The sequence below is a fragment of the Podarcis muralis genome, chromosome 9, assembly GCF_964188315.1.
Source record: "Podarcis muralis chromosome 9, rPodMur119.hap1.1, whole genome shotgun sequence".
NCBI classification, from domain to species: Eukaryota; Metazoa; Chordata; class Lepidosauria; order Squamata; family Lacertidae; genus Podarcis; species Podarcis muralis.
This window is the reverse complement of record NC_135663.1, coordinates 38,835,097-38,850,813: the sequence shown is the minus strand read 5'-3', so window position 1 is coordinate 38,850,813 and position 15,717 is coordinate 38,835,097. Positions and strand designations below refer to the sequence as shown.

At 39.1% G+C, this 15,717-nt stretch overlaps 1 protein-coding gene across 6 annotated transcripts in view; it reads right to left on the bottom strand.

Annotated features, from left to right (window-relative positions):
• Window positions 1–15,717, bottom strand: part of DCLK2 (doublecortin like kinase 2) — a 76,525-nt gene that overhangs the window by 44,671 nt on the left and 16,137 nt on the right. For all 6 annotated transcript variants that reach the window (XR_013394195.1, XR_013394194.1, XR_013394196.1 and 3 more), the window contains exon 2: window positions 13,537–13,871. Coding sequence is in view for 3 of the 6 variants with exons in the window: in XM_028742873.2 (XP_028598706.2) it covers window positions 13,537–13,871 (335 nt within the window). In the remaining 3 variants the exon portion in view is untranslated. The remainder of the gene's footprint in view (window positions 1–13,536; window positions 13,872–15,717) is intronic.

The following is a 15,717-nucleotide window of genomic DNA, read 5'->3' as shown; positions in this document are numbered from 1 at the left end:
GGCATTTGAAAGCAGTGCAGTTGTCATAGCAGCTAAACCAGAGATAAAAAGCTGGCTGAACTTACATTAAGACCATCTGTAGGCTGAAACATGTAGCACTGAGCATTTGTTTGATTCTATTATCAAGCTCAATGACACAACGTTCTCTCCTCCCAGTATCCGGTTAGCTTTAGCATAACCTCATGATAAAGGATAAATGTCTACATAAGTCTGGAGAAAAAGTAATTCACCTCAACATAGTTAAGCAGTTTTGACAAGACAGATACTTAACTCTTTCCTAGCCTGCCTGATCAACAGGAATATCTATCCTCTGTACAGAAAAAATAATAATTGTTCCTCTCTTTGTAAAGATTTAAAATTAACCACACTCTAAGAGAAATCATACCCACCCAACTCCCGAATATCATTCAAGCCATCAGTTGTGGTGTTCATTGTACAATAGCTGGAAAAGGTGCATGCCCACACTACGAGACCACAAAAGAAAACCGAACACCCTAAGCTCTAAAGCAATTTTGCCCCCTTTTATCCATTTCTCTTTGTCTACTTGTTCCATGATCTAACACAGATTGGGAAAGCCCTTTTGTGCAGTGCTAGGCATGCAGCTGATCCTTTTACAGTAGCATAATAATAAATGTAAAGAAAATACTAAGAAGGGGTGAACATCACAATGAAGAACAAAGGAGGGGGATTTGCAAATGTAGGAAAATGAGTACTTTTATTTGGAATTTGAAGAGAGGTGTATTGCAGCTATGAAGCTCTGCTTTTCTGAATGCAGTCTCCAAGGTGAATAGTCACATGTGAATATGGCTACCAAAAACTGCATTTTATGAATGTTATCTTTTTCAGATTATGAATACGATAAAGTAAATATACAAAAGGATTATGGTTTCTAATGTAAAGATTTTCTGCTGACTATCTATTATGTATAAGTGGACTCCTCCAATGAGCAGCAATTTCATTATGTTTACATTGGCACATGTGGAATATATTATTTGAAAAGTTTCTGAGCAAGCAAGTAAAAATGCTACTAGACACATCCCCATAGATAAAAGGGCTTCTCAGCCATGCTTTTGATCACCTTTATTAGCTTTCCATTTAATTTTATGTTTCCATCAGTTTTGGAAGTCCCAGTACTGAAGCTGATTTCTATTGTATTCATTTCACTTTTTAAAGAAAAGCAACACAGCTCATTTTGTTTATAAGCTAAAGCAATCCTGGTCAGCTGCGCTATTCTTGCAAATCTAAAAGCTTACATCTAGGGCTTCTGAGTGGAACCATTCCAGGATAGTTACATTGCTTCCAAGGTGCAGTTAACAATGGTCTCCTGAATTTGGCTCGCTTCCAAGTAAATGAAAACAAGCTTGAACTGTTTCAAGGCAAATAGTGGATGACATTCTTCTTTCAAAAGGAATAAAGCCTCGATGAAAAGAAAGCAGCCCTCAACCTCAGATGCAAGCTGTAGTAAAACATCAAGCTAGGGAAAGACAGTTAAATTCTCTTTTGTGCAAGATCTAAATGCCACCTATGGCCTTGGACAATATTAATGTCAAGGAAACAGGATATGGTTTTAACGTTTTGAAAGAGGAAATGCTCAGTTTAATGGACAAAGGAAAGGAAGCTTGAGTGTACAGCACACCCAATAATAATTGGCAGCGGAGTGTGTATGTGTGTGTGTGTGTGTGTTTAGTTGAGAAATAATGACAAGCAGCTCAACTAGAAATACTCAGGACTAGGCTATACAGCTGCAAATAAAAACCTTTTAAGTGTGCTGTAAATGTGACACCAGATGAAGACAGCGAGCTATGGCAAATTCAATGTATTTTTCAAAACGTTTTTCAAAAAAGCATTTTCACAGTGTTTTTTAACATATGTGTAGATTCCACCTCAGTGTGAATCAGTGCTCACTTTGCATGTACAGTGGTACCTCGGGTTACATACACTTCAGGTTACATACACTTCAGGTTACAGACTCCGCTAACCCAGAAATAGTGCTTCAGGTTAAGAACTTTGCTTCAGGATGAGAACAGAAATCGTGCTCCGGCGGTGCGGGGCAGCAGGAGGCCCCATTAGCTAAAGTGGTGCTTCAGGTTAAGAACAGTTTCAGGTTAAGAACAGAGCTCCGGAATGAATTAAGTACTTAACCCGAGGTACTACTGTATTATTGAAATATAATGGCAGCATCTAATTAAGGACAGCACCCTAGCCTTAATCACAATCTCCTCTATTGCATTCAATAATACAGGTACCAACAATCCTCCAAGCAACATGGCTATACTCCGAGCAGAATACTTTAGGTTGAAGACAATGGGAAAACCTAGTAAAATCAATGTGACTTAACTCAGTCATTACTTTCCTTTGATTTCAATTGCCCTACTCCAAGAATGACTAAGATGGGATTCAACTTACTGTAGGAGCTTTGAACATGGTTTATTGTTCTTCTCTGATACATTTACATTTTTTTTTTAGGGATGTGCAAGCTTAATTGCCAATTTACACATTGTATTTCTAATCACCATTCTGCGCCTGTTCTAATTTAAAGAAGAACTCCCTCATCCTCTCGCGTTAGTACATCCCTATTAAAATTAATGTATTGTTCAGCTAAACTGTCTGAAACCATTGTGTTTGGGGCCTTAAAGTGCAAAATGCAAAGAAAGCTTGCTGTAGAAATAGGTCAGCAACTCATTTCCCATTTCATATCTGCCACCAACAAGCCCAGGCCTAGACTTAAAAAAATTATCTCCGCAGCCTGCAGCATATAGTAGGAGGTGAAAAGGGCACTTCAATTCCTCCCTGCTGAATAGCACTGCTTGCTCAGACTGCAGATTGTTTACTGTCAAAGCGTCACGGGCACTTTTATAAAAGGACCTGCATGGGGCAGTGGGAAGGCAAATGGATATAAGTGTTTTAATTCTTGTCCTTAAACACTAAACCACTAGATTATCTAGGGGCTGAAACCGAGATACAAAGAAACACACAGTGTTAGCTTAAAGCAACTATAGCTTAATGAACTACATTTTAGAAATAAATTCTCCATAGCTGATGCTTTCTGCCCACAAACAACCCATTATACTGTCAGAATCTAGAGACAGCAGGGTGTTAAATGGTTCTGAAATATTAATGCATGATAAATTGGGGATTTACCAAAAGGGTTTGGCAGATCAATTTGTAAGTATAAAAACAAAAGGCACCAAGCAGTTTATCTGTTGCTGAAGGTATGCTACTAAGCAAAGAAAAAAAGCAAACACAAATATATTTGAGCTACTTAACAATATAAGTTGCACCTAAAATAAAACTCTTGCTTACAATTAGAGTATTCCCAAGAAGGGAACTGCAAGAAAAACACTTATCCCAGTATTTCTAATACATAAATGACTCACTGGCCAACTCAATTTAGTTTGGAATAAAAGATGCAAGATTAAACCAATTAAAATGTCAAAATGCAAATTTGAGTTAGTCCTGTCCTCACTGGACAGACTGCAATTACAACTCCAGCTGTGATATGAGGCTGGAAAGAAACTGTGATCTAAAGCTAGATGTGTGTGTGTGTTTAAATAGATTATTTTATTGTACTTATATTGTTTGAGAGGCACAATGGAAATACTTAATTAAACATTTCTATGAACAGGAATTAATGTTTAATACATTTAAGGTTCACATAATCATCAGGAAGAGGCCAATTCACTGGTACAGTGCATGCTTTGCATACAGATGGTCCTAGGTTCAAATCCTGACCTCTCTAGTTAAAGTGATCAGGTTCCAAGTAACGTGAAAGACTGAGACCTTGGAGAGCCAGTGCTACTCAGAATAGACAATGCTGAGTTAAACAGTCTAACCTAGCACAAGGGTGTTCCCTATATATCTATCTATATTTCTTGAGTGGGCACCTTCTTTGCCATGTCTCTAACATAATTACGATTTGCATGGATATTATCTTAACATAAAGGTAAAGGTAAAGGGACCCCTGATCGTTAGGTCCAGTCGTGGACGACTCTGGGGTTGCAGCACGCATCTTGCTTTACTGTCCAAAGGAGCCGGTGTTTGTCCACAGACAGCTTCAGGGTCATGTGGCCAGCATGACTAAGCCGCTTCTGGAGAACCAGAGCAGCACACAGAAACACCATTTACCTTCCCGCCAGAGTGGTACCTATTTATCTACTTGCACTTGGTGTGCTTTCGAACTGCTAGGCTGGCAGGAGCAGGAACCGAGCAACGGGAGCTCATCCCGTTGTGGGGATTCGAACCGCCGACCTTCTGATCGGCAAGCCCTAGGCTCTGTGGTTTAGAACACAGCGCCACTCGCGTCCCTCTATCTTAACATAGATGCCATCTATTCACATTTCATGTTTTATATTGTTGTGTCTAGACTTTACACTGACTGTAATCAGGAAGATAATTCATAAGAGGTTGGTTGAGAGCAGCTGAAGTCCTCCCACTTGCACAGCATAATCCTATGCATGGCCTAAGTAGACATTATATTAATGGTGCAGTTAAAATGCACCATGATGTGGCTGCTAAAAATCAAAGCCTCCCCAAAAATCAAAAACTGCCTCCCATGCATAAGGGAGGCAGGCAGTGCAAGTGAATGGGAGGTTCTAGTCTTTCCTCCTGAGCCAGGGGTGAAAACTTTTCCAAAACTAAATAGAATCCCCCCACCCCCAGCACTTCATTTTCCCATGGAATATTTTCTTGTTCACAAATTCCTGAGTAAAAATCAGTGTTAGAAATTGTGATATAAAAGCTAGGAGTGAAATGGCACCTTAAACCCAGTTTATGGGAGCAACAACCCAATGCCTAGGCACACTTTTTTATAACGAGAATAAAATGCTGAAAATGAATGAACTGCAGCTAAAATATTATGTTCATTTTTCACATTTCATCTAGTCTTCCCCTGCTCACCCCCCTGATATTCTTAAGAGGGTCTCTTCTCCAGTCTTCAGAGACTAGCTGGAAGAGGGGAGGCAGAAAAATATCCTCCTTTCCTTTCCTTCCAGCAGTGGTAGGTTTTTTAAATTGTGTTTTTATTAAAGATTTTCTTGGTTTACAAACGTAAGTAACATTTTTTACAGATCAGTTTCATCTGTTGAGACATTAGGAAGAAAAGGAGGAAAGAGGAGGAGGTGGGAAAGGTGATTGGGGGTGGGGTCGGGTGGTGATAGTTCTATTTTACTTAATATATGTGGGGTTTTGTGTCAGCGTCACTTGTGCAGGTTCTCTTTGTGTTCCTTTGGTGGTGAGAGAGGTTGGGGTTGGCCTAGGGTGTGGTAGTTTGTTTGTGATTGGCTGTGGTGATCTTTGTTGTCATGTGTGAGTGGGGTGGGTGGCTGTTTTGGATCAGGTTAGCCATATTGATTTGTATGCTGTTGGTGGATTTTTGTCATTGTCTTGTTGGGCTGTGTATGTGATAAAGGGGAGCCATAACAGGGTGAACGCATCTTCTTCTATTTGTCCCCATGTCAGTTTCAGTTTTTTGGTTAATTTTTCTAGTAAGGCTGTTTCCCATACTATTTTGTACCATTGGTCCATGCTTACTCCTGACAGGTCTCTGTCGGTGTCTGGTTATGATGTTTCTGGCTGCTGAAAGTAGGTGGGTTATGAGTTCTTTGTGGTGTAAATGGGCATTATTATCTTGGAAGATGTTTAGCAGGGCCAATTCTGGGGTGATTTCTAATACTTGCTTAGTTATTTTACATAGCAGTGGCAGTTTTAATCTGAAATCTTAGGCGCAATACTGCACCCAGAACTCAGAAATTGCTTGCACCAATGAAATTCCCTGTCACAAAATGCGTCTAGAAACACAATGGGAGTTTCGAACACTGGTAACAATAAATGGGTGCCAACTGCAAATAAATATTAGGAAAGCTTGACAGTTTCAAAGTTTGTTGCTTTGCTTACTAAATACAATTAAAATAAACATGCTAATTTAGATCACTTACTAAGACACAATAAAATTCTCCAATGCAAATTAAAAATGTTCCAATGCAAATTATCCTAAAACCCAATCTAAAATTCTGGATGACCTCATGCAACAGTTTCAAGTAGATGTTAAACAGCATGGGAGCTAATTCAAACTCTGAAGAACCACAATAGAGACTCCAAGGGGCTGAACAGCATTCCCTAATTGCTACCTTCTGAAGTGAAACTACTGGAAAACAAGCCCCCTTGTTCTCAACTCACTCTCCCCAGAAAAATACCATGGTTGAGTGTTTCAGAAGCTGCCAAGAGATCTTGGACAGTCAACAAAGATACTCCTCATCCATCTCCTGACTATTGTGGTCTCCATGCCAAAATTGGCCCTGAACCCCAAATGCAATGGATATAGAAAATCAGTCTCTAAGCACGCCTGTATTTGGTCACCGTCCAACTGCTCAAGAACCTTGCACAAGACAAAGGCATTTGCAACCAGCCTATAGTTGTTCAAGTCTTCTGGGTCAAATCTAGGGTGGACGCTATTGATTACAATCAGAAGAAAGTGGATCTATTCTAATTTCACCCAGGAAACTTAACAACTGCTTATAGTCAATGCTCATGCTGCATGTATCATTTGAAAATGAGCCAACAACAATATTCATGATAGACAGCAAGGGGAAAGAAAGCAGACAACCCCTTGCTGCCAATGGAATTCTGGAATGAGTAAGAAATTGTACTGAAATGTATATTCTTTGGTTTGTTGCCTGATCATCAGACAACCCAGGCAATATGACCAGAAGCACCTAACAGTCTGCCAGTGTCAAAAGACTGAATATCTTTCTGTACTAGTTATTATTAATCAGGCCACTACGGCATACAAAACACAGCAGAGATTACAATTTAATATTCCAGTACAAATCCAAAAAAGATTATTCATGTGCATCTATTTGAGGACAACTTACAACCTTACTTACGAATAAAAACAGTGATTTGGAAATTGGAGAGCCTATTATTAACCACACTGAAAACATTTGGATTACTTTCACAACTGAAAACAGCATTCAGGAAACAAAAAATATAATGCACACCCAACAGATGTCTTCATTTAACAAATTTATAAAACTTCATAATACTGAAAGAAACTCTAAACAGAGGTCATTCTACATTTCCTTCCAAAGCTGATAACTATTAAGGCTGTGCATCGGCCTCAGGCAAATCCTGGATATCAAACTTGAATGATTTGGGTTTATCTGGGATTTGCCCAGAGTGGTTTAAAGCAGCCCTGGACTACTCCAAGTCGAGCCTACCCAAAGTGATTCAGGTAGGGGGTGGTGGTCATGTGACTGCATGTTTAATTAGGATTTTAAACCCTAATCAAACTTGGGGTCAGTGGCAAGAAAGGGGAGAAAGAGACACAGGCAAGAGTCTCTGCCTGTGCCTTTTCCTCTTCTTCCTGACCACAGACGATGCGTAATTAGGGTTTCAAACCACAATTAAACAAATAGGGCTGCAAAAGGTCCCCAGTTTGGTTCAGGGTCTGGAAAGGGTTAGGTCCAGATCTTCCTGGGTCAGACTGAACCTGACTCAAAGCACCAAATTGGGCCCCAGACTAGATCAGGTGGACATGCCCAACCCCAGTATATATCCACCACAGTATTAGCAAACATTACAAGGTGTATTGTTTATTAGTACACATACAACTGTCTAGAGACAATGACATTTGATTATTATAAGCTAAAGATAAGCTGTGCATTTTGGCATAAATTTACTCAACTCGTGAACATCTCCCATACTTATACTCTCCAAAGCAGGCATCCCCAAACTTGGCCCTCCAGATATTTTGGGACTACAATTCCCATCATCTCTGACCACTGGTCCTGTTAGCTAGGGATTATGGGAGTTGTAGTCCCAAAACATCTGGAGGGCCAAGTTTGGGGATGCCTGCTCTAAAGAATATACAGCAAATAAAACCTATTTAGTTACTTCTAAGGATTAGTTGTGAGTGTCTCTAAACTCAACTGTATTTAGAAGCCCAGGCCCACACAAACCATTTGCCATGGGCGTAGCCATGGGGGGGGGGGCAGGGGAGCAGCTGCCCCTCCCCCCGATCAAATAAAATAATAGAAATACTTAACTGACCGACCAATTATGTCAGTTCTGCTCCTCCTAACAAAAGTCCTGGCTATGCCCATGAATGCAGGTATCTTATCATGCATATGCAGTATGCATGACATATATGTTTAAAAAAACAGACAGCTGCTGTATAATGCTACAATATACTATGCATTATATATTCACAGAAATATGGAGAGTCATTCTTTCATACAAATATAAAGACACTAGCCATTCCCAATCTAGTTCCTTTCAGAGGCTTTGGGCCAGAACTTCCATCAGCCAATGGCAAGACGGTGCAATTTGCAGACAAAAACATTTGGAGGAGAACGCTATCGTACATTATCACTTTCATTTTATGAATGCACTGGTGATAAGAGCCAGAGATTTAAAATGCCAACTGATAACTGTAGAGCCATCTAGATAACCAGAAGAACGTAATGGAAATAAGAGCAAATTATGAGGTCAATAGAAAGATTTATTGATTGCACCACATGTTCAATCTAATGGAGTGAACAGCAATACCAGAGAGGCAGGTGGTACAGGGAATGTTAGCTATAGAACTGTAGTAAAAAAAAAAAAAAAGTTCCAGGCAGAATGAGAGGCAGCCCAAAGGCAGATTATCATCCATCAAAGCAACCCTCACACCATGAAGGTCTGACAAATTGGCAAGGATATTATAATATACGGGCTAAAGAACAGGACGCAGCTTAAAAGAATAACAAAGAAGCCGCTTTAATGAGAGAAGATAAAGTTGGAAGTTTCAATGGAATGGCATGCAGCTGGTTAAAATTGACAGACAAGTCCAAAAGGAATAGTGCAGGCTAGCAAAACAGCTTCCCATGCACCCTGTCTCATTCTCCCTAACTATTTTTCTTCATTATTCACTTCGTTCCTACTTCTCTCAATTATTTTTCTACTAGGTGTTGATATTATTTTCATTAGCTATCTGGTTTTCTATCATTTTATTTTAAAAATCTAATTATTTGTTCTCCTTCAGCTTTTTTCCAGTTGTGGAGCTAACACGTGATCTGCAGGTGCAATTTTGAGGTCAGTCGTAGATACTAACCCAAAGAGAATCACATCTCTCTTAAACAGACCTGACATTACAAGGGCCACTTCTTTGAATGACCCTCTTGGGGATGATGTTCTATCCTAACCTGCTTGTAGTCATATTTGAAATTATGTAAAACATAACATAGTTGTGTTTTTTAAAAAAGAAAAAAACCCTAATGTTTTCCCATCAATTAGGACACATGCCTATAAATTCTGTTCACAGTACTAACAGTGAGAAGCAAACAAAGGAGTCTGTAAGCTAATTTTGCAGCTTCACCATATGATCTTGTGCACAGTGGAGAATAACATGGAATGAGGTGTACTGTTTCGGGAATGAAGGATAATACATGTATCATTGATGTAGCACTGGGAACCAACCTTAGGCCTGTAAGAGAACAGCAGTCATTTGTATTTTATTTAAAAAACAGAAAACTGTAAGAGACAACTGTTAATTCAGTAACCCTTTTTAAAGTCTGCAGAGGTAGTGCAAATAAGAACAAAGCTGTATCAAAGCAAAACTTATTTACTAATTTACCTTCCACCTAGCATGCCAGAATATAAACTAGACTGCCAAACAAGCTAGTTGATGAAAAGCATTGCATTTAGCTCCCTTCCTCCAGTTCTTAACAAATGTATATTAACCTAGATTGGATGTGGAGCAGACAGTTTTCTTGTAGCAGCTGAGAGAAAAATGTGTCATGATCCCACATGGTAGGATGTGATTCATTCCATACCATCCTTTCCTGTTACAATCATTACTGCTTGGCTTCAGTTGCTCTGGTTATCATTCAAGTGGTCAAGATTTCAATTTGAAATACTTGAAGGACTGCCTTTTCCCAATCTGGGACCTGTGTTCTGCAAGAGAGGGATGGAAGATACCTTCTTATTATCTTGCTGATGGGCTTTTTGAGGGAATGTGGGATAGGAATCTTCTTGCTGGCAGCGTTTCAGTTATGGAACTTCCTCTCTCTGGAGATACAGCAATCACCCAGACTAATAAAGAGTTTTAGAAAGCAACTTAAAAACACATCCATTCATGTTGGCATTTGAGTGCTATTTAGGAGAACTAGGCTTAGGGTTGCATTTAACTGGACTCTGCTATAGCCTTGAAGATACAGATCATTTCATTCTGCCTAAAGGCAGCTACTGAGGCATTAATATATTTGGGCATTGCTTCTTTTGAACTTATGCCACCAAAGAAGATTGTTACAAGCCAAAATGTGTCTGTCAGCATCAGGATACATTGAACACAACCAGATTATATGGTTAACATATTCTGAATTGTGTAGAGATGTGTTATCTTCACTTGTGTTTGTATAGGCAATATTAATATCTATGCAGTATTTGGTTCATGTACTTTACAACTCCAGAAATGTATTTAAGCTTCAATATATAATCTATGTTTATGCAAATGTTATACATTGGATTTATGATATAATTTTAAATGAGACACTTGTTTGTGTTATGTGCATTATGTGTCCCGGTTCTCTGATAATGCCTTTCGCTTGCATGAATGGAACACAAAGAGCGTATTTTAGCCTACTGCAAAAATATAAATGTTACATTCACTGATCTGCCTCTGGAAATCAGTAAACGTGTTAATGAATGAATTGCTGGTTGACTAGCCATCTAATTTCCAAATTCTAGAGGGAAAGGTGTTGACATTTACAAAATGGAAGCCTATGGGATTACTTACATTCCAAGCTGAAAAAACAGCTGGCATAATGTTGAAAGCTAAATAAAACAGTAATATCCCAAGGATACGATTCCCTTTCCCCCCACAATTCACAACTGGTGGGGTTTTATGGGTTGGTGTTTTTGGATTTTGTTTTAAAGCAGCAGCCTGCAAGAGTAAAATTTTGTCCTTGACTGGTTTTCTCCTGTTTGGCTTTCATTATACCACAGAGAATCAAAGGAGAGAAAAGCTTCCATAAGCTACATAGGGGTCTTGTAAAGAGTTTTCACTTGGCTCTTCTAGTTTAAATCTAGTTCTCTGTAGACTTCAGCAGTCTTTATCTGAAATGGAATTAGCTAATCTAACCAAATCACTAAAATACACATAACAAAAAAATGCAGTGGAGCAGAAGTTATGAGGGGGGGGAGGGATTGAAAAATTGTCCAGTAGCACCTTAGAGACCAATTAAGTTTGTTCTGGGTATAAGCTTTTGTGTGCATGCACACTTCTTCAGATACACTGAAACAGAAGTCACTAGATCCTTATATATAGTGGGAGGGTGGGATGGGGTACTTCTCAGAAAGGTAGTAAGAGATGGGTGATTGACTCAATGGGTTAAGAGGTTTTGAGTGTAATTCAATCCATAGAATCTGTGGCTGAAGTATATAGCCTTTCCCTCTAAAAAAGTTTTCCATTAACCTTTGAAAGCATTTTTCTACTAGCTTTAGGTACTGTTTCATTACAGAAGCCTAGTATCCTTCCTCAGAGAATTATCAAATAGCAAGTGTCTCCTTCCACCTTTCTTTCACACAATCAGGATCTGTTGCCAAGCTAATATATTTCTGATAAAATGCGAAGGTTCAGATTTAGATGCACAAATACATTATCTACTGTTTATTAACAAACTGAGCTGATTTAATTTAAAACCAGGATCCCTGCTTCAAGTAAAGCAAATGCAAAAGTGGAACTAAACTGTGTAAAATGGAAAACTATATGGAAGAGGGGACAGAATTATCCCGAAGTGGAAATATCCTAAAGGTTTCCAGCCAGTCAGTCAAGAACAAGAGCATATCACACTTTGTGGAACATTTTGTTGGTGGCCCCATTTGGGCACTGCAAACTAAAATTAGTAGTGGATTTAGATTTTGTCATGGTGAAACCCTTGGCATATTGGAGTAGGGACTTAGTGGAATCTATTAGCCAGCTTCAGTAAATTACCAGACTATGCTGTGTTGTTAATAAGTACACATGTTTCCCTAACAGAGAGATCAATAACTGCAGCTGAAGCCATATTGTTTAGAGCTGCCCTAAGGGACAAAAAGACATGTTTTTGTTTTGCTTTTTAAATATATATATATAAAAAACAAGTTTGTATTTCCCCCCCTAATCTATTCCACTCACATTGGCAGTTTCAGCTGTGCCTCATAAAGAGCCTAGAATAAAGCTTGGAGGTTATTTCTACAATCAAGATTCTGGGGCTCAGTTATCAACAATGTTATCCCAAATCCATTATGTTTCAGTAATATTTGACTACTACCTTGGGTAATTGACACTGTGGGTGTCCATGGAACTGTGAATTCAGTGCACCACAGATAACACTCCTGGTGATTATATGACCTTTTCTCACATAAGGAAAATTAAGTAATACAGGAGTCCCAGATACATGATGAGTATTATTGAACGTCAATAGATGGTATAGCCCTTGAAGAGTGCAATATATTTTAAATATATATTTTTTTAAAAATATGTACACCTGAGTCTTTAGGGAATGGCAAGGCAAAGATCTGAAATGAATTCAAGTACATAAGTGCAACATAGACTCAATATTTTCCTGTTTGAATAAGATTCAGTCAGTAGCTGAACAAATGAGAAGCACTATGCTTCCATAGGCACATGATGCTTGGACCCATTCTGGTTGACAAAGATTATTCCATAATCTGCTATTTATATTCTCCTAAGGTAGCTTGTGAAGCAGTTTACTTATATAGCATGGGCTGCAGTTTTGTCAATTGGGTCTGCGGAGAGAAAGAAGGCTATACCTTCTCATATAATAGTATATATGTTGATCTGTGGCTCCAAGCATACCAAGTGATTCAGCATAAATCATATTCTTTTACCAGAATGCATACTTTAACATTTGGGAGGAAATCTCTCTTGTTTTAAGAGCTTACCGTGTTTAAAAGTCTCATGTATGTGTAGGTGTTCAAGGTCTTACTAAATTCAAAAATCAAACCCTATGTTTGTTTTTTTAAAATTCATCTATTTCTTATGATGTCAAGGAGGACATATCACAATATATATTTTTATAACATGCTGAACTGTGCATTTCAAAAAGAGAAAGTGGAACACGATTCGCCATTTAGAATTGAGCTTCTAACAAACTCCTTTCAGTCTCTTCCAACATTACAATGATATATTTAAAAAGTGCTGCCCAAGCAGATTTGGAGGCATGAGCAATTTACCTCATTAGAAAATAAGTTCAATCAGTTGGTAATTGGAAGCAAAGTGCCTTGTCTGCCAAACTCTATAGTGAGCTTTCATCATGTTAAACTGCAGGAGGACAATACAAGTAAATGAACTTTCATCTAGGCATTGCCGCAGTAAAAGAAAAAGGCTATTTCAATTTCAAGAAGGCAGGAATTGTGTTATATTGTCCAATGGAGTAAGGGGAAGATGTTTGATGAGATTAACTTGACAAGTACAGCTCAACACAGGCAAAAGGTCACTCTGGGTCACTTGAATATTTCAAGTAAATTTAAGATTGCAGTCTTGTAAATTCAACTTACCTGTTTTCCATCCAGTGTGCAAATTCTCTTGACAACTCCAGAATCTAACTTAATAGCTTCTGTTATATCAGTCAACACCTGGTCAAAGGAATGAGCAGTCTTTTTATTCAGCAAAATCCTCACAGCTTTCCGTGGCTTCACTCCACTCCGTATAACGGTTACCAGCTTGGGTTTAATGAAGTCTTTGCTCTCCTTCAGTTCACTTCTTGCAGATGTCAAAGATGTGAGGGATCGAGATGACACAGATTTTATGTTGACAGACCAATTAGGATTAACGTTCTTAGTGTAATCAACTTTCCGAAATGGCTCATTGGATGCACAGACATAGCTTTCACCTGGTGTAGAAGATGGGAGACAAAACACAAACATTATTATTTCTTTCATTCCATTTATTTAATCTCCTTTGTATTCACCCGCTACATCCCATCTACCTCATAGGTTTGAGAATGATTTTGATTTAAACCTATAATTGCACAAAAGTTAAAAAGAAAACACCACACCATCAACTTGATTTCAACTAGATATCTTTCAGGCATCAGATACTGGAGAATAATTCACCTATTAAAGCTTTTTTTCTTTCTTTTTTTAACAAAGATGAATCTGGCTGAAAATTAAGCTCTTATTTCATTCTTTACAGATTGCACTTCATTATTTTAATATTTGCAAATTGCATTCCATCCCTCCATATACAAAACCTTACTTCATAATCATGCTTGGATTGGAGCAGCCCTATGCATTATAGCCACTGAACACATTCAGACCCCTTAGATCAGGGCTTCTCAAATTTCCTATCATGAGAGAATTGAAAGATTCAAGTGCTAGGTAAAATTGTATACAAAGAATTAGGAACAGAACATAGGAAGCTGCCTTATACTCAGACGCTGAGGTCAATATTGTCTACTTTAAATGGCAGTGGTTCTCCAGGGTTTCATGCAGTTCTTTGAAGACACCAGGGATTGTATACCTAGCATCTTTTGTATGCAAGGCAGATCCTCTGTCACTGAGTAGTAGTGCTTGGCCGTAACTACCTGGAACAGAAAGTCCTCCTTATAATCCTTCCTGCCCAGGAAAACAAATCATCACCCTAAGTAGATATTGCTACATGCAGTTCAGTGGCTTATAACAAGGGTCAGCCTCAAACTACCCAGAGGTTTCCAGCTGGAAAGTAGTACTATTAGTGTAGTTTCTGAAATGGAACAGCTAAGAGAGAGGTAGCATGAAGATACTTAGCAAATCAATCCACACAAACACAAAAGTGGAAAGGAATTAGAGTTCAGTGGTGGAGCATCTTGGTTTATTTATTATTATTGTTTTCTACATGCTAGTAGTAACACCTTGAATTTGGCCTGGTTGGCAAACAGTTCAGATCTCTGAACACAGGTATTATATGCTGACAAGGTCTCACTCCTGTAGGGTTCATGCTGCAGCACTCTGCACTCTTCCAGATCAAGTGCAAGGGAAGCCACACACAGAACACATTGAAGTAATCAAGTCTTGAAGTAACCAATGCATGAACTACTGTAGCAAGGACTTTCCAGTCCAGGAATGGCTGTAGCTGTTGAACCTGTTGCATTTGGTAAAAAGGTACTTCTAGCCACTGAAGCTATCTGAGCCTCCAGTGACAGAACTGGATCCAAAAGCACTTCCAAGCTGCAAACCTGCTTCTTCAGGGGGAGTGAAACCCCGTTCAGGGTAGGCAACTGACCAATGTCTTGAACCCGGGAACTACTCACCCATAGTGCCTCCTCCCCCTTGCCAGGATTCAAGCTCATGTTGTTTTTTCCTTATCCATTGTGTCCAGGCAATAGCCCAGGGACTGCACGGCCTCTCCTGATCTTCATGTTATGGTGAAATAGAGCTGAGTGCCATCAACGTACCGATGGCACCTCACCCCAAAACTCCTGATAACTCCCAATGGCTTCCTGTAGGTATTAAATAGCACTGGCAACAAGACAGTCACCTGCGGCACCTCATAACATAGAAAGACAGTCTTCCAATGCTACTTTCTGGATTCGGTTCTGAAGGTAGGATTGGAACCACTGTTATGTAATACCCCCAATTCTCATTCCTGAGAGCTGGTCCAGGAGAATACCATGGTTGATGGTATCAAATGCCAATGAGAAATCAAGAAGCAGAAGCACTCACCCTGTCCCACTCTCTTCAGAGGTTATCCATCAGGGT